The 18,662-nt window shown below is 24.5% G+C and overlaps 2 protein-coding genes across 3 annotated transcripts; one reads left to right on the forward strand and one right to left on the reverse strand.

The window, feature by feature from the left end:
- The first annotated feature begins 5,419 nt into the window (after positions 1-5,419).
- LOC127279486 (uncharacterized) lies at positions 5,420-13,212 on the forward strand. 2 transcript variants are annotated; one of them, XM_051301872.1, is made up of 6 exons: positions 5,420-5,774; positions 6,936-7,330; positions 8,893-9,539; positions 9,805-10,030; positions 10,955-11,317; positions 12,574-13,212. In XM_051301872.1, the coding sequence occupies exons 2-6, from the start codon at positions 6,950-6,952 to the stop codon at positions 12,778-12,780; spliced, it is 1,824 nt and encodes a 607-aa protein (XP_051157829.1). In that variant the 5' UTR covers positions 5,420-5,774; positions 6,936-6,949; the 3' UTR covers positions 12,781-13,212. The 2 variants fall into 2 exon arrangements, with proteins under 2 accessions (XP_051157829.1, XP_051157830.1); XM_051301873.1 differs by lacking the exon at positions 5,420-5,774 and adding an exon at positions 5,839-5,990.
- Positions 13,213-13,997: 785 nt separating this feature from the next.
- Positions 13,998-18,629, reverse strand: LOC127279515 (armadillo repeat-containing protein 3). The gene is made up of 15 exons (XM_051301912.1): positions 18,532-18,629; positions 18,180-18,442; positions 17,997-18,111; positions 17,685-17,849; positions 17,346-17,543; positions 17,112-17,274; positions 16,669-16,787; positions 16,370-16,525; positions 16,053-16,288; positions 15,781-15,945; positions 15,550-15,686; positions 15,267-15,356; positions 14,946-15,117; positions 14,535-14,826; positions 13,998-14,282 (listed from the first exon to the last, which is right to left on the reverse strand). Exons 1-15 carry the CDS (start codon positions 18,550-18,552, stop codon positions 13,998-14,000), a joined length of 2,577 nt encoding a protein of 858 aa, XP_051157869.1. The 5' UTR covers positions 18,553-18,629.
- Positions 18,630-18,662: the final 33 nt, after the last annotated feature.

Consider the following 18,662-nt stretch of genomic DNA (forward strand, 5'->3'; position numbering starts at 1 on the left):
GTGGTTGCCAGTCTTACGCGACCGTAGGAGGGTACAAAAACCGTACGTGTTGGAATTTCAACCTGAGATCAGATTTTCATTTCTTTATAATACACACAAGACCCTGCCCCCGGGAATCTCGTTGCCTTTTTTATTCTTTTTTTTTTCTTTGGTTTCCCTTTGCAAAGACTCGACAATTATTTATCTCGAAACACATAAAGCACGATGTGGATATATCAAAATTCTACAACTGCCAATTTCGAGAAGATAATTTATTAATGAATTAAAAAAAAAATAGTTTATCGTATTTTTGAATGAAATTACGATTATTTGGAGAAAAAAAGAAATACATTTTTACACATTAATCGGTTTGCGAATTTTTTTTTTTCATTTTATTTTCTTTATTTTTTAAATTAATTTTCAATTATTTAGAAAAAATAATAGCCATTTTTTTCATATTAATCGGTTCGCGAATTTATAAATGTTACAATTTAGTTAAAATATTTTTAAATTAAAGAATTTTCAATTCATCCAATTTAGTTTCAACTGGAAAAAATAATTTAATTCAATTTTGAAAAATTACTTTCAATATTTTTAATAATTTCATTATGAATGGATTATAGAATAACTATGAAAAAAGAAATCATATGTTTTTTCTAAAATTTCTGCCTCGAAGAGACAATTCAATTTCCTTCGATTGAATTCGATAAATTCATGATTTGAATATTTTCCAATTTCTGAAAATTTCCCACTGCAAAACTAAACAAGATTTTGAAACCTTGAGTACGATTCCATTCACTCAGGCATATTTATTTATAAAACCGAAAGTTTATAATCTGAAATTATGCATTCATATAATATATTAACAGGGAAAAATTGATATATGAATATAGTTTTTATTATACTTAATTTTGTTAATCTTTGAAAAAAATGTTTTTCATTTATATTAAAAATTGATTATTGTAAAAATTTCTATTATATTTAAAATTTATTATTATTTTTGAAATTATAATAATTTGTAAAATTTTCATTTTTCACTCTCAATTTCTGTATTATTTGCTTTTTATCTCGTATGGCACCTTTCACGCTATATTGATAAGTGACCATTAACTGTTAAGTGAGATTGAAAATTTCACAATATTTACAACCACATTTTTTTTTTTTTTTGGTGAAACAAAAAAGATAGATTTAAGTTTTTTTCACTTCCGAATAGATTCGATGGTTTAAATGAATAAAATTCGACATTAAACCAATTTTACGTTATTTGTGAATTTGAAAAAAGTCATTAAAATAGATTTTAGTTGTATATTTAAGAAACTAAACTATACAAAAGTCGTATTTCAAACTCGTTTCCAAGGCTCTTGCAATCTTTTATGTAAAATCGACCCGTTACCCCAAAAAAAAGTCTTAGGGATTTCAGGTTCCTAATTTTTAAACGAAATTGGCAGTTCTACATCTACCTGGTTTCTAATATATTTCTAATAAAAAAATCGCTTATAAGTTGTTATAAATAAAAAATATATAAAAAGAATATTAAAAAAAATTTAAACAATTTTAGCCAAAACTGAAAAAAGTAGTTTTTGATTTTTCAATTTACATTGAAAAAAATTTGGTTCAATATTTCCTATCTTTATTCTACATTAAAATTTTGTTCTTAAATTTAAATCACATTTTTCGAATTTATAAATTTAATTTTTGGAATTTAATTTTTTGATAAGATTTTCTTCTTCTTTTATTAGTTTAGAGATCTCGTTTTTTCTTTTTGCGCATATTCAATTCCTCGAGCACAAAACACTTGACTCGCAGCAAAGGTCGATTAACAAGTGACATTTTCAATTTAAATCTCAGTGTAATATCGGTCATTCGCATTAATGTATATATTTACATATAATAGACTCTCGATCTAGATACATAATTTAAGAATTATTTAAACAAAAAAAAAAACAATCTATTTTGTCTGTATATCAAACAAATTTCAACCGATTTGATTCACAATTTATTTGACCGTGCACAATTTACAAACAATTACACTCTATACTGGTAAATTGATTTTAATTTAACTACAGATTCTTTCTAGTTGTTTTATCAATGAGGACAAAAGAAAGGGTTCAACGACTTGATAAAATCTATTTTTAGTTATGAACAATGTAAAAATTGTCAAATTTCAAAAAAAAAACATGTCTTTTCTGTCACTAGAATAAAAAATTGATAGCGCTATTTTTTATGAAATGTTTTTTAATTTATACACGTAATTAATTATTATTTTGATATAGAAATTTCAAGTAATTTACGAGTAAAAAAGAGGAAAAATTTTTTCAATCTTTTCTCAGAGAAACGTTTTTAGCTTGAAAAATTAATATCCTTGACATATGTTACATATATTCTAATAAAATTGCACTGACCACAAATATCTATATCATTAGATAAAACATGATGAATTCTTAATAAGAGACAAAAGAAATAAATTTTTTTTTTTTTTTTATAAAAATTCTCATTTTGCTGATGGCCCACATTTCTCTACTATGACCCATTTAATTTCAATTATGATATCACTTTTGTATGTTCACATATAAATAGTATATATAATGTAATAAAATATTTAACTATGATCGTTAATTTATAAAAAGAAAATGTAAAGATCTTCTTCTGTGAAAAAATTGATGACAGTGGAATTTTATCAAAGTGATGTCAGCAATTGTTCTTCTTATTGTCACTTTTACTAGAATTAAAAAATTATAATATAATTAACAATTTATTGCATTTTATTCGTGAGGAGAAATTTAATAATTTTTCTTGGGAAATTTCCGCAAAATATTTACATGTAAATTCTTATCTAATCAGAAATATGTAAAAATATCAGTTTTTTAAAAGTTTAAAAATTTTTCGTAATTGTCTTTCTTTAATTACACAGGCCTACAAATTTTAGACCCAGAAACCGGAATAGTCATTTCCGATGTAACTTATCACGCTAAATCCAAAAATGACAAGCAAATTGCTCTATCACGTCAGCATTTTGAGATATTCTAACCTTAAAGTGTAAAAATTGCCGTTTTTGGCAATATTTGATACTCTATAAAATCGACAAAAATTTTGTTTAATCATTCGTCCAAATTTCAAAAGAAAGTATTATATTTCCCCTTTCAAAATTTTCTTGGCTCGATCTGATCCAATTTTTTTTCTCAGAAATACAGCCATTTGCGTTTTACATTGCATGAACTAAAATCCCTTTAAAAAAGAAAAATAAATTGCGAAGTACTCATGGCACTGAAAATTGTTACTCAGGGGGTTTTAAAATCGCTAATTACGAATGTGATATCAGATTCAAAAATCTGACATTTAATTCGTAATCAACAACCCTAAAAACCCCCAAGTAATGAATGACAAGCGAATTCGGTAAATTTTTTAAAAAGTGTCCGCCATATGGGATTCGACATTTTGAAATTCAAAAATCTGACGTCAGATTCGTAATTAGCGACCTCAAAAATACCCGAGAAATAAGTTTCAGTGATATGAGTACTTTGCAATTTATTTTTATTTTTGAAAAGGATTTTAGTTCATGTAATGTAAAACTTAAATGGTTGTATCTCAGAGAAAAAAAATTGGATCAGATCGAACCTAGAAAATTTTGAAAGGAGAAATATAATACTTTCTTTTGAAATTTGGACCAATGATTAAAAAAATTTTTTGTCGATTTTATAGAGTGTCAAATATTACCAAAAACTTCATTTTTCACGCTTTTAGGTTAGAATATCTCAAAATGCTGACGTGATAGAGTAATTTCCTTGTAATTTTTGGATTCAGCGTGAAAAATTACATCGAAAATGACTATTCCAGTTTCTGGGTCTGACAAAATCCAAAATTTTGTAGGCCTGTGTTATTGGTAGTTTTAAACTATAATTAAAAAGTTGATTTAAATAAAAATTTAAAAAAAATTATTATATCTATAAAAACGAAAAAATTATATAAAAGTCTCGAATCTCCTAACTGAAGTGGATTTCATTTTTTTTTTTTTGTTCTCATATATTTCGAAATGTCGATGGTATAGAGAAATGTGGCCTATCGTAAATTTAAACGACCCTTGTGTGTGTATTCTGGGAAAAAAATATCGTATCTCTTTTAAATCACATTTTGATTACCATCGAAACTTCAATATTGTGCAATTAACACTTAATCGGTTGTCAATAAATGGAAAAAAACCTATATTTTGTATATTTAATAATTTCTTCTATGGCAAATTTTACACATAATTAAAATCAAATTTACATAATTTATTTCTTTTATAAAAAGGAAATTTACTATATACATATATATATATATAAGAATTTTGCTACTGTGGTAGCATATTTGAAATATTATTATCTAATCTTGTAAATTATTGTTCCAAAAAAGTTAACAATTTGTAAATATGTTTAATATTTCATAATAGTTGAAAAAATATTTAAATAACCCTTTAATACATTTTTGTACCAATTTAATTTAATATTTAATCATTTATATTTAATGCAAAAAAAAGGTTTTTTATATTTAATGTTTTGATAATATTTCATAAGTCACAAATTTTTTTTTTTACCAACAATGATTCTTTTGCGATTCAAAATTTTGCACTTTATAATGGAAATGGAAGAAAATTTTGTTTTTTGAAAGAGAAATTATCAATTTTTGAAAAAAGGAAAAATAATTTTATTACTAAATAATTAAATTTTTAATGAATTGCTTCTTCTTTTTTAATTATCTTAAAAAAAGGTACATTAAGTTTTATGACACAGCAGAGAATTTCTACGAAATGACAATGATGCAGTTGGGGACAGATAATTCCACGTTGCTGATTTTTATCTTACTAGAGTAAAGAAGGTTTTCTAAGGTCGAGTTAAAACGAATTTTCTCAGAAATTCATGATTAATATCCTTTTTAATTCAATTTTCCCACTATATATAAAATATATTTATAACGTTCTATATTTTCAAGTATGCAAAATTTGAATCATCAAAGAATCATATTGTCGATTAAAGATTTCATCGTAATAATACAATTTTGATTTTATGCAAAAAAATTAATTAAAATTAAAATTTATAATTATAATTGAAATATGAAAATTATATACTTTTTAAAAACTTCGCTCAGTTCGCTCAATGTAATTTTGATTTATTTTTGAAAGGTAAAAAATTGAGTTTTTAATTCGCAATTTTCGGTAATTAAAAAATAATTTTTAAATCAATTTCTGGCTTTAAAAATAAAAAAAAGAGCGAAATTTTTTTGTGATATTAGAATGATAAGAATTGAAAAATGACATTAAAAAAAAAATTATAATTATTCCTTATAAATAATTCAATCATGGAAAATAATTTCTAGAGTTACTATTAAATATGTTTGTTATAAGAAATTGACACGATTCTAATGAATGTTCGAATTTTTACAGATCTTTGACACACGAGCCAATAATTAGCAGCACGCGCCTCATCATCATTAGTTTCCTGGATCATTAATATCAATCATCATTTTATTCTTCTTTCACATCGAATCATGCATTCACGCTATAGTGGCGCCGTTTCTGATAAACATAACGAACGTGTGTCAGGGCTCATCCTAGTCTCAGTTTGCTTGAAACTCCCGAGAGTGTTGGTTCAACGTGTAAAACAACAAGTGGATTATTATTTTCCTCCTCTACTATTATTGTTTGAGGACAATTTCCAGGAGATGAGGAACACTCGAGTTCATAATTTTTTGCCACATCGCTGAATGCGATTCTAATATCATCATCAGGATTACAGGATCAAGAATCAAAGAACAAGGAAAAGGTGAGCCACACTTCCCAAAAAAAAAAAAAAAATAAATAAGTGTGAAGGTCCTTTTGTGACAAGAGAGCGAAACTCGAGAGAAAAAGGAATCGTGAAAATAAAAAAAAGAAAAGGAGGAACCAAAATCGAGTGAGAGAGAAGTTAGAGAGACTTGAAAGGAGCAAAGAGGAAGCTGCGTGGTCTCTTCGCAAACTCGAGGAAAGAGTTAACTAACAGGTTTTAAAGGGGTCGCTCTTTATATTTGAGTAACTTGTCGCTTATTGACAATATTTGTTTTTAAATTTTCACATCTCAAAAAGTTTTAATGTTTTAAAAAAAAAGTTGATTGAGAAGATTTTTTTACTTATCCTTTGTTTGACGGAGTTTTGCTAAAATTTTGTTTTTCATGAGATGTGAAACGGGAATTTTTATTATTATTTACATACAAATAATTTAATAACATAAAATAAAAAAAATAATAAAGAAATAAAAAGATTATACAATATAAACAATTTTAATAATAATTTTGTTAATTCTTTTTTTTAATTGTTGTTTATATTAAAGTTAAAATTAAAAACAAATTCTTTGGCTAATAATAAAGAAAAAAAAATGCTTTAAAAAATTAAAGCAAACAAAACAGATTAATAACTATTATTTTTAATTTTTCGTGTCATTAAACATTTCAAAGATTTAGTTTTTGAATATTTCCACAAAGACAAGAAAGGACAAGAAAAATAAAAAATAATTGAAATGTTTGATGAACGATGGCTATCGATACGGATTGACAGAGGATAAAATGTCATAAAACTTGAAGATAACATTGTGTTTGCAAAGGCATCTGAATTTTTCAAATTTAGGTGCTTAATGTTTTTTCGAGAACTTTCAAAATTTGGGATATTGATTATTTTTCTTATCGTGAAATCTCGATTTTATTTTGTGTTCCTCCTTTTTTGTTTAAAACGTTTCTAGAGTTACGTTTTTAATTTCGATAAAATTAACAAAAAAAATTTCTATCTTTTTTTTTTTTTGTTCTAAAGTTACAATTTATTTTAAATGATAAATAAAAATTCGGTTTTTTTTCTTTTAATTAGAAATGGAAATAAAATTTTTTTATCAACAATAATTGCAACGAGAGATATGAAAAATATCGTTGAACATTGGAATTGTTTTGATTAATTTCAGCTGTCATATAAATAATGACTTCTGTTCTACCTGATCAGGAAAGAAATGTCATTCGAATAATGAAGCAGAAATCACAAAATCAAAAATCACCAAATCATCCTGCTAGAGAGGAAACACGTTCGTTTTTAAAATTTTCTCGGGAAAATTTAAGTCTCTCAAATTCAGATATTGAACAGGGATTTAATAAAACAAAATTTCGTGTTGGCAAACACACGATAATTAGTGTCACAGCTCTAATTTTGGCTTTGGCTTGTGTTGCTGTGGAAATTTGCCGATTAAAATGGATTGTGGATAATTCGAGGGAAATGGAAATTCTTAAACGAGATGTTGATACTTTAAAGCATAGACTTTTGGAAGAGGATTTGCTCGACGAATTGAAAGCTTTTGAAGAAAAGGTAAAAAAAATTATTTATTTTTCGTTAAATAAATTTTGTAATTTATTTTAGTTATAAATTATAAATTTTAGTTACAAGTACAGCTTAGAACGAAGTTTGAAATAAATTTCAAAAATATTATTTAAAATAAAACGAAAAAAAAAATTTAAGCTTTTGACATAAAAAATATATTTAGAAATGTTTGTCACAATAATCAAGAAGTGATTAACATAATTAGTCGTAGAGATTACTCTTTCAATGATTTTTTGTTAAATAATTACTAAAATAAGATTTTTAATTATTACTTCAAAATTATCTTAAATTCGAGTTAATAGTTTTATTAGAAAATTAGATCAGTCGGATCAATTAAGGTCATCTTATTAAGATCAATTAGATTTAATGAAAAATTAATAAGTTAAGAAAAAATTATAAATTTAAAAAGTAATGAAAGTTAAAAAACATTTTTTTTTTCCTCAAATCACTAAACTTGAATAAATAAATTCAATTTGTATGTAAATAAATAGAAAAATGTAATTAGTTTGTCAGGAATTGTTCCCATTTAATTATGATTACTTTATATATAAAAAAAATTATCTATGGATTAAAAACTGCATTTATGGCTAGAAAAGAAAACTATTGAATCAAAATATATATTTTATGAAAAATTGGAAAATAAAAAGTAAAATAGTATTTTAAATTATCAATTTAAAAATATATTTTAATGTAATGTTTCGTATCTTATAAATTTTTTTAATTTCTCACAATGATTTTAACAATTTTTTATTATTTTATAAAAATGTTTTAGTCATAAACGAAAGTTTATGATTCACTTTTTATCAATCTAAATTAATGAATTTAGTGACTACGTGTATCAATGAAATACATTTTATCAGAAAGAGAGAGAAAGAAATTTTTTCTCACTCTTGCAGTTAGGTTCAATGACTTTTCATATAAGTGTGCAAATGAGCTTGAATATGAATAAAGATATCAAAGCCAGTAGAACAACTATAGGGTCGTAAGCTCTCGAAGTCTAGTGTTTTTAACGTAGAAAAACACTGTGGGCGAGGTAATAGTGAGTTTCAATTTATACGAATATTATAAAGTCGCAGAGGTTCTCAAAATAATATTCCTCTCGAGAAAGAGAAAAAGAGCCCTCGAGAGAAACAAACCTTGTAATTAGTAATTAACATTAAGTACATGTTCTTGACAACGTTTATCTGATGATTCACAATCACAAAGTGTAACATCCTCATACTCACATTAGTCATCAGATTGCCTCAAAATTTAATGGCTTTTCGTATAACATATATATTTAATTCACATCCCAAAAATATTATCTTCTTAATCAATTATAAATTTATTTTTAATTCTCTTTCTTAAGATATTCAATTTTCTTCTTCTTTTTTTTTTTTTTTTTTTGTTATCTTTCTCACCGTTAAACAAATATTCTTTATAATCTTATTTACTCGATGCTTCTTCTTTCATTAATGACATTTCTTCTTAATTATTATTATTATTATATTATCTTTTAAAACGATAAACTATGAAAAATCGTTTTTATATTTTTCTTTCTCTAACCATAGCTTTATTCCGAGGGAAATGAAGATGACGATGATCTTGATATGGAAAACATTGATTACGATTATAATTATGATGACGAATCTCATGATTACACTGATGATTATCAAGCTCTAGGATTGTCTACACAATCGTCGAATCTTTCACAAGGATCAAAAATGTCCAACAATTCTGATCACGATCTTGATGAAATTTTAGTTGCCCTACGTCGAATGGAAGTCAAACGAAGTCGTGATCTTGAAAAGTGTTTACGGGAAAAAATTAAAAATGTCAAACGTGACGAATTGGCAAAAGAGAAGAAAGAAGAAAAACACAAGTTATATGATGACAATGAAAATGAGAAGGAAGACGAAAGAGAAATTAAAAAAGAAGAAGAAGAAGAAGAAGGATCTGAAGATAGTGGGAAAAAAGTTCAAACTTCCGTGACAGTAACGAAATTAAATTTCACCAATAATGCGGAAATAAAACAAAAAAGATCAATTTTAGGTGCTGAAGACATTGACAACTATCAAAATGATGATGAAAAGGAACCTATTTACGAGATTCCCAAAGAATTATTAATAAAAAATCACACTCGAAAACAGAGAAATCGATTGAATTTTAATTTGACGATTAACAAAAATAATAGCAAAGCCAAAAATAATGATTCAATGTGAGTTAAATATATTAATTTCTCTTTGCTGAGAGCAAAATTGGCAAATTAAAATTAAAAATAATTTTTAATATTTCAATTGTGATAATATGAGAAAAAGTATAGAAAATTGCATGTTATTTATTTATTTTTTTTTTTTAAAACTAAATCTGGAGAAAAATATTGATCATTATATTAATTACGGTGGGAGATAATTAAAAAGAATTTTATTTTTTTGAAATTTATGGCAGTCATTTTTATTGAGAGTGGCCTCGACGTTTTTCAGAGGTCTAACAACGTCCAGAGATGATAAGCCTTTGCCGAAAAAGTTTTTTGCAAAATCAAAAACATCAGAAGTGCTTCAAGAGACGAATGAACACTATGAAAATTCTCAAGATGATTTCAATTTTTCCAGCATTAAGAAAGAGGGTCTTGGAATTATAAAGAATCGTAAAAAGCTACTTTGGGATCGTGTCAAACACGACAATGCGAAAATCAAAAAACTCAAAGAGGTATAAATTTTTTTCTTTTTATATAACTTTGATATTTAAGATAATTTTTTATTAAAAATTTTGAAATATAAATAATATTTATTTTTAAATAAATTTATTATATTAAAAATATTTAAATGTAATATTTAAATATGAAAAAAAACTTTCCTACAATTTGCAAGATCCGTAAAAATTGTCTCACTCAAAACCCGGATTTGATGCAATTAACTTAGAAATCCTGGTTGGAGTATTTTATGATCTCTTTCTCATAAACTCGTAAAATTTATTTTTAAAAAATCATATAATTTTTCTTAAAAAAGAAAAAGTGATTGTTTGAAAGAACAATCAAAGTTAATAGTTTTAACATAAAATTTTTCCACCCTTTAAAATTCAATGAAGAAAATTGAGAGTATTTTTCATTGATTTTACGGTATAGAATAATATGGAATTGTGTAATAATTTCTAATTAATTTATATATCAATTAGTCGTTAATAAAAACCACAGTTGCTGGTTTTTTTATATTTATTATTGAATAGATTGCAATAATAAATCATTTTACAAATCTATATCAATTTACTGCAACTGGTATCGTTAACATTTTATGTAATAATTTTATAGATGAAGAACGTTAAACGAGTTCAGTAATAGTGGTTAGTTATTGTCCTTGTAAAAATTTCTTGATGCGACATTCAATTACATTCCTATGCGTAAAAAGTAAAAACAAGATATTTAGTAATTTTATCAATTTTTTAATTAATGTTTCTTTATTAAACTTTCAATTGTAAACAAAAAATTGCATTTCTTCATACAAAAAAAGAAAAATTGACAAAATTTCTCTTTTTGATAATAATTCAATTTTTTATTTAGATAAACGATTTGAATTTTTGTAAATTTCTTAACTAATTTAATAGAAAAATTTGAAAAATAATAACAATTTTTTGTAGAATTTAAAAGAAGCTATTGCTTCAAGATCGCATGGCCGAGGAATAACGAGGCGTCATCTTAAAGTTCCTAGGCAGGTATTTGCGGTGCATTATGGAGGTGATAGTAGTCTTTTTTCTGATAATGATGAACATACGGGAAACGGAAGAGCAAAACACAGTGAAGGCATCTTCAAGGCCTGGCAGGCAAGTGATTGGGTAACGGATCTTGGAATGAACAGACATTTCTTTTTGGCCGAAAATGGAAAATTAACTGTTCAGGAGCCAGGTTTATATCTTGCTTATGCACAAATTCATTATCTTGATGAAAACGATGAAAATGGATTTCATATGTTGGTTAATGGTAGACCAATACTCCAATGTATGGTGAGTCTTATTCATTGATATTTATTTCACAATTTTTCATAATTTTATTATTTATGTCCTTCATAATTTTTATAAACTAAAATTTTTTTTTTTTGTTTTTTTCATATACAATTCGAAATTAATTTCCATGATATCTTTTTTTATACAATAGTTTCCCATACGGTTTTTTTAAATGTAATTTTCAACTATTGACACTTTATGTTTTAGAAACTTTAATTACTTTATATGATTGTGATCGAATTCTTTGAGTAGTTAACCCCTATTTAAAACGCGAGTGTATCAGATTTTTTTATAATTTCTTCAGTGTTGATTATGATTGACGTTGAAATTTTACAATCACAATGACGGAATCTTTTGACAAAGAAATTTTAGATATTCTTTATTTAAATGAAAAATCGCAAAATAAATTTTCGCTTCTCTTAAAAAGTTTATCTTTTATTTTTGAAACATTTTTTTTGTTCATTTAAAAAAAATAATGAATATCAACTTTTATTTTAATGAATTAAATTCAATTATTTTTTCAATTTTAGTTAAATTAGTTTCTGAAAAAGAAATTAAATTTTTTTTTAATTTGATTTTTAAAAAAAGAACAAGTTTAAAATTTGTATGTTTCTGAAATTTCTGTTTTATATATTAGTGATGATAAAAATATTGAATGAAAGAAGTACGAATAAAGTATGATTGGTGACAAAGAATGTTCTACTTAGAGATTTAATTCAATTAATGAAACTTTGTATAGCGAAAGAAGAGAAAATAGCTACGCACAATATAAAACAATTTAGCATACTGGTCACAGAATTGACCCGTTATATTGTGGGCGATTATTATACATCTGGCGAAAGCAATCAATTCTTTTAAAAAGTTGAATGATAAATGCAAATACCAACACTCTTTATGTATTATTTATTTTTTGCACTATAAAGAGTTTTCCAGCTATGTAATCGTTTTTGAGACATTGACCTCTGTTATTGCATTTATTCATGAAATCATAATTCGTTGTCTATTTATATTTTTGTCATATTATTACTATAAGTTTTTTTTACTAATTACAAAATTTGAAAAATGAAATCGAATTTTATTATTTTATTATAAAATATAATGAATCATTTTTTTTTTTTTAAATTTCACATGATTTTGAAATTTTTGTTTACTAAATTCATTTTTAAATTTTTCCTTGTTTAATAATTCAAACTAATTTTGTCTTTTTGAAAATAAATATAATGACAATTAGTTAAGTATAAAATTTGTAATTTTAGGTTTACAGTCCGGGAACGGGACACAAAAGTCGTTCTTGCTTTTCTGCGCAAATCACATTTTTACAATCAGGAGATCACGTAGTTTTAAAAGATGTGGCATCCGCTAGATATACACTTTTCCAAAAAGACAAAAGTTTCTTTGGTCTCGTCAAACTTGGAGACTGGAGACAACAACAAAAGCATCAGCAACATTCAGTTCCACCTTAAAAGTATTTTTTAAAAAATTGGTGAGTTTTAGAAAATTATCTCCTAATTTTAATTAAAAAATAATAAGAGATCAAAATTTCGAGATAAATTTTGATTTTTTTTTTTTTAATTAATATATTATGGAGTTGGTTATTTGATATTTTGAATATTGAGTATTAAAATCGACAATTTAATATAATTTTGACTATGTTTGCGACGATTATTTAATAATTTTTATTATTTGAGAGAATAATTTAATAATTATGAATAGTTGATAATTTCAAAAATTTCTAAGTCCTTGTAATTATTTTTTCGTTTTTATTTACTATAGAACTCAATAGTTCTTTTTAAAGAAAGAATAATTTTAAAAGTAAAATATTTTTCGTTGATTTTTTTTTTTAAATATATTGTGGAAGGCATTTTAAAAAAATGAATTCCTAAATTATATATCAAGGAGCTTTTATAATGTAATAATTTACTATTTGATAATTAATATATTATAGTAATTATTACAAAAATCTGTTATTAGCGATCTCATACAATTTACGTGATAAATTTTATACCGAAGCTAATGTAAATAAATTTGTAAACTTTAATAAAGAATTTGTAATATGAATTTTCTTTTTAAATCGTGAATGAATGATTAAATTAATTTTTATTATTGATTATAATATTGAAAAATTTATTTGAATTTTGAAATAGTTTTTAGCTAAATTTATTTTTTTTGAAGTTTTGATAAATCTTGGATTCGATACTATTATACTACTATACCTACTACGATTCTACGATTCATTTTACGTTTACGAGGTCACAAAGGACCCACAAAAAAAAATATATAAAAGGGTTGCGAATTCTGGCCTCATTCTCACGATTTTATTCGGTTACCTTTTCGTTTCAAGGACACATTCAATTTAGAAATATAACAGATTCTTCTTTATGAATGTTAAAACTTTCGTCTTTTTCGATTTTTTTCTATTTATTGAATAAATTTTTTTAATTTTATAATTTTCATTGAAGATAGAATTTTGATTTCATTTTTTGAAATTAAATAAATTTTTCACTTTCTTTTTTAAGAATATTGTATTCTTTAAAACAAGGTTGCAAAATAACTGTAGGTAATGACAAATGTATATTTTTGTTTTCAAAATTAAATTTTTAATAGAAAAAAATAGACAAAATAAATTGAAATTTATAAAAAAAATAATTTCAGAATTATATTTAAATATTTGAAGTATAAACTATTTGCAACATGATGCAGTGACTTTCCATTGTTTCTCACAATATTCCATTGCTCTTTTGCTAAAAATTGGAATGAGATCACCAGGGACGTTCATTAAATCGACAATATAATTTGTCCGAAGAAGTTTAGTAGGAAAAATAGTATTTCTTTGATTGAATCTTGAAAATGAAGTTTTCTTCATCAATAAATGTGAATGACTTAACATCTTTGATATTTTAGAACTTTTTTCTATTTCGTATTTTGTAGTCGATGTTTCTTCTTCTTTTTTCGCTTCACTTGGAATCTAAAAATTTATACATTAGGCTATGCATAAAAAAGTACAACTTTGAAAGTTGTTTTAAATTCCAAAATCGATTTTAGATATATTTGATATAATTTTTTTAATTTGGGAAAATAATTTTTTATTCATATTAAGACTTTTTTTGAAATATAGTACAAATAAATATAATCAGAAATATAATAATTATTTTAATTATTATTATTAATAATAATAATTATTAATAAAAAGCTTTACTTTTGGAATAGAAATTTCTACCCAAGTTTTTCCATATTCTCCGCGAATAAGAGCCACCGGTAAACCAATTCTATCTGACAAAACTTTAAAAAGTAAAGATCTCTCTAAATATGATCCTAGTCGAAGTTGACCTAAGGGAATTACACTTGTTTTTATGTCGCATTTAATTTCACACAAATGCAAATCCAATTGATGATCGATACATCCATTTTTTATCGGTGCAGGACCTGACATTTGTCGATCCACAAATTCTGCGAGTAATTTTGCTCTCGATGCTATTAAACTAATGTCCACGAGATCGACCTGATTAACGCTTAAAAAAAAAAAATTCGTACAATTTTCAGAATAAAAATTCAGTAATTGAATTACACTTAAAAATTGTATGTGAAAATAACTATTATTAGTATAATTTTTATAAATGTCTTCTTTTACCTTTTGCAAGATTCAACAGCTTGAAGTTTACATTTAAATAGTTCTAAGTATTCATAAAGAAAAGGATCCGTTTGTAATTTACCAAATTTCAATTCGAGCCAGGCATTTAATGTTACAGTGGATAATTTAATCCCTCTGCAAGTGCTTTCTCGTTTTAATTGCTCTGAGGCTTCTGTAAATAATTAGAAAAAATCATTTTTCTTACATTCTCTAAAAATTAATTTTATGAAAAGAAAATAAAATAATAATTTAACTATATTTTATTATTTTAAATTATAATAATTTGATAATAAAGGAAATACATATTAACGGCTTATTTACCAGATTTAAGGTCATCTAATGGAATTAATGTTCCTACTGATGAGCGAGACGTTTCAGGACTGTTAAAATTTGTTGATTTTTCTTTTGCCTCTATAGACAATTAATATCAATAGTTTGATTTCAATTAAATAATTTGAATGAAAAAATAATAATATATATGAGCTTTTTTAAAACATAATTTTAATTCAATGAATTAAAAATATTATTTGATTTTGGAAATTAATTCTAAGTAATTGTAGATTTTTCTTCAATGAATTCTATTATTTTTAATTTAATTAATTACCTTTTGTTGATTTACCTTTAACTGCATTTTTTTCGTAAGATTCAGATTCTATTTGTATTGGCTGACTAAAATTTATTACATAAATCGATTCTAAGGGACATGCTTTCAAACTGAAGAAATCTTCCAAAATAGGAAATCTGTTTTTATGAAAGTTAAATTGAAGCAAAAATTTAAGTTATTATTTTTTAAAAAAATATTATTTAATTTAATTTTTTAATGAAATACACTGACGGACAAGTATTGCGACGAAGAACGTAAAATCCATCTTGAGTAATATCATGCATAGACAGTCTTCCGGTGTAAGCAAATTTAATTGGTAAATGTCCGTTCATCAAAGATTCTATACAACTCTCCCAAGTGGGAATTATTTTTGCAGCAGTTCGATGTTGCAGCATACTGAAAATATTAAATTTTAAAAATTACATAAATTTAGATTTGAAAACTTCTTTCCTAATATAACTGGAAAAAAAATTTTTTTTTATCTCAAACAATACATGACGTACTATAACAAATATTCCGCCTTAATAAATAATTCAACAAGAATTGAATCAGAACTCAATTGTTGGACAAATTTTACTGCAGAATCTCTCACTGGTATTGACTGTGTCTCTAAAATTAAAGGATAGAGATTCATAATTCCATTGACATTGGAAAAAATTCTTCTTCCAATTTCTTCTATACAAAATATTGACAAAGTATCACAGCTTGCAATTTTTACTAAATCATTTTCAATTTTCGACTATCTAAAAATAACTTAACATTAAAAAATATACATAATATTTCAATACGATAGTATATTTTGAAAAAAGAAAAACTTTACATTAAACGGTGTACATAGAGCTTCCATAAGTTCAATACTGATTAAAGTTTCTCTGAATTTTTGATATTTTGCAATTGATTTTAAAATTTGAATCACTGTAATTTGCGTTTCCTGAACCATTTTTTCCGTTTGTTTAATCAGCCAATAAAGATGGGTCTCAAAAAAATGGGAAACATTTTTCAAATAATTGAAAAATAAATTTTCATTAAAAAATGTTTTTGTTTGTCATAAATTAGTAATTTACTAATTAAATTAGTCAATTATTAATTAAGTTTAGATAATATTTAAAGAATATTTACCGGTCCATGAACATCTAAAAAATGTTGACAATTTTCAAAATCACATTGCATTAATTCCTTCAATGCAAATGCAGCCGATTGTCTTGTTAACCAATCTAAATTCTCATTTTTTAGAAAATCTGGTAAAATAAATAATTGTAAATTGAAAAATTATCAAACTGAAATTTTAAAATTAAAAATTTATTAAATCGGAAATTTTAAATTGATAAATTAATGTAACTATCCAAATACCAATGAATTATTTACAATTTACATGAATTTATTTACAAGAAATCATTAATTTTTTTTAACCAAGAATTTTAAATGTAGAAAAAATGCAATAATAATAATAATGTAAAAATAAATGTAGGCAACTTTAAAAATGTAATGGTCACTTTTCTGAGTAAAGAAACAAAAGAAAAATTTCGCCAGGGATCTTAATTAGTAAATTAAGGTTCACTTACTCAATAAATTGTTAATTGGATTCTCTTGTGTTAATACTACAGCAGCCGGTCCATATTGTGCCATTTTTGCAATTCCAAAGCAAATTAAACCACAAATATCAGGATGTATAGTGTCTCGTAAAATTTGTAATAAATAATTAACAAAATCGTGAGAGAATAACGCCTTATAAAAATAATTCAATTTTTATTTTAATTTAGAAAGAGTGCATAATTTTAAAAAAACTATTTACATACCTTTTTCCCAGAAATTGTATCTGCAAGTTTTACAATAACTCTCAATATATCGACGGGAACTTTTTTATTTGATTGTTCCAAATGTATAAACAATTTTTGCATTTCTCCTTCACTAATCAGCAAATCGATAGTTTTCAAATTATTACAAGCATATGATAAAATTCTCAAAACATCAGATTGAAGATTTGATTCCGAATTCTGATGGAATCAAATTGACATTAGAAAAAAATTAAATTAAATTAAATTATTTTTTTATATTTAATTTACTATTATTTAAAAATATCTCTTAATTAAAGTGTTTGTATTTTATTAAATTAAAAGAAAAACTGTAATCACTACCAGAATATTTAATACTTCTTGCAAACCTCCGGATTTTCTAAATATTTCTTGAACTTTTTCATCTTTACATTTTGTAACTAAATTTTCAATTAAGTTACAAACTGATTTTTTGACAATTAAATCTGGTATTTGCAATAATTTGTAAATTGGTTGCAAAGAAAATCCCTACGTTTCAGAAAAAGTAAATTATTTAATTTGAATCAAATATAGGAATAAATAAATATATAATAAATATTAAATAAATAAATTAAATGATTGAAAATTTTCTTTATCAAAAAATTTCAAAATATAAATTAACAAAAAATTAAATACATCAGAAAAAATTATTGACTGCACTTTTATAAACTGTAAATTGATATCGTCCTTCAGGAGATAATTTCTCACACAAGAAATCGTTGCCATTTGTGACAGAAGTTTTGCAGCAAATCTGAAATTTTCACATTTTTCTATCATAATTGAAAAAAGAAACAGAATAGAATTTGTTCATTAAGAAACCTTTGAGAAAAAATATCTTCATGATTTAGTAAAGGAATAATTTCTTCAATAATTTCAAGATTAAAAAGAACATCACGATTTCCTGGGGATTTTTCGGCAAAAGTCGATAAAGCTGAAACGGCAGCTGCAAGAATTGATTTTTCTTTACATTTTAAAAGTAAAATCGCTGTGTCCGGTTGTGTTATTTCTAATTTCAGGGGTTCAAAATTTTCATTTTCATTTACTTCTTTTTCACGATTTTCTTTGCCATTAGAAATACGTTTCTAAAATATTGTAGACAATATATTTTTTTAATTCATAAATGAAAACAAAAATTATTTCTTGTGACTAAAATTTACAGAAGAAATCTTACTTCTGAGGATTTCTTTACCATTTTGAAATTGTTTTGTCAGAAAAAATAATATTGTAAAATAATGTCAATCACCTGGATTTTATATATAAACAAAAAACAAAATGAACTTGGAATAATAGAAATAAAAACAA

This window comes from Leptopilina boulardi, unplaced genomic scaffold (assembly GCF_019393585.1).
Source record: "Leptopilina boulardi isolate dan_hultmark-lab unplaced genomic scaffold, ZJU_Lbou_2.1 LbouV2_216, whole genome shotgun sequence".
In the NCBI taxonomy this organism is placed as follows: Eukaryota; Metazoa; Arthropoda; class Insecta; order Hymenoptera; family Figitidae; genus Leptopilina; species Leptopilina boulardi.

Excerpts from the sequence above, each read along its gene's own strand:
- LOC127279486 (XM_051301872.1), top strand. The coding sequence starts at position 6,950 with ATGACTTCTGTTCTACCTGATCAGGAAAGAAATGTCATTCGAATAATG. Across the intron at positions 10,031-10,954 it reads AAATCAAAAAACTCAAAGAG|AATTTAAAAGAAGCTATTGC; the intron begins GTATAAATTTTT and ends AATTTTTTGTAG. Across the intron at positions 11,318-12,573 it reads GACCAATACTCCAATGTATG|GTTTACAGTCCGGGAACGGG; the intron begins GTGAGTCTTATT and ends TTGTAATTTTAG.
- LOC127279515 (XM_051301912.1), bottom strand. The coding sequence starts at position 18,552 with ATGGTAAAGAAATCCTCAGAA. Across the intron at positions 17,850-17,996 it reads AGTCAATAATTTTTTCTGAT|GGATTTTCTTTGCAACCAAT; the intron begins GTATTTAATTTT and ends TCTGAAACGTAG. Across the intron at positions 17,544-17,684 it reads AAGAAGTATTAAATATTCTG|AATTCGGAATCAAATCTTCA; the intron begins GTAGTGATTACA and ends TGATTCCATCAG.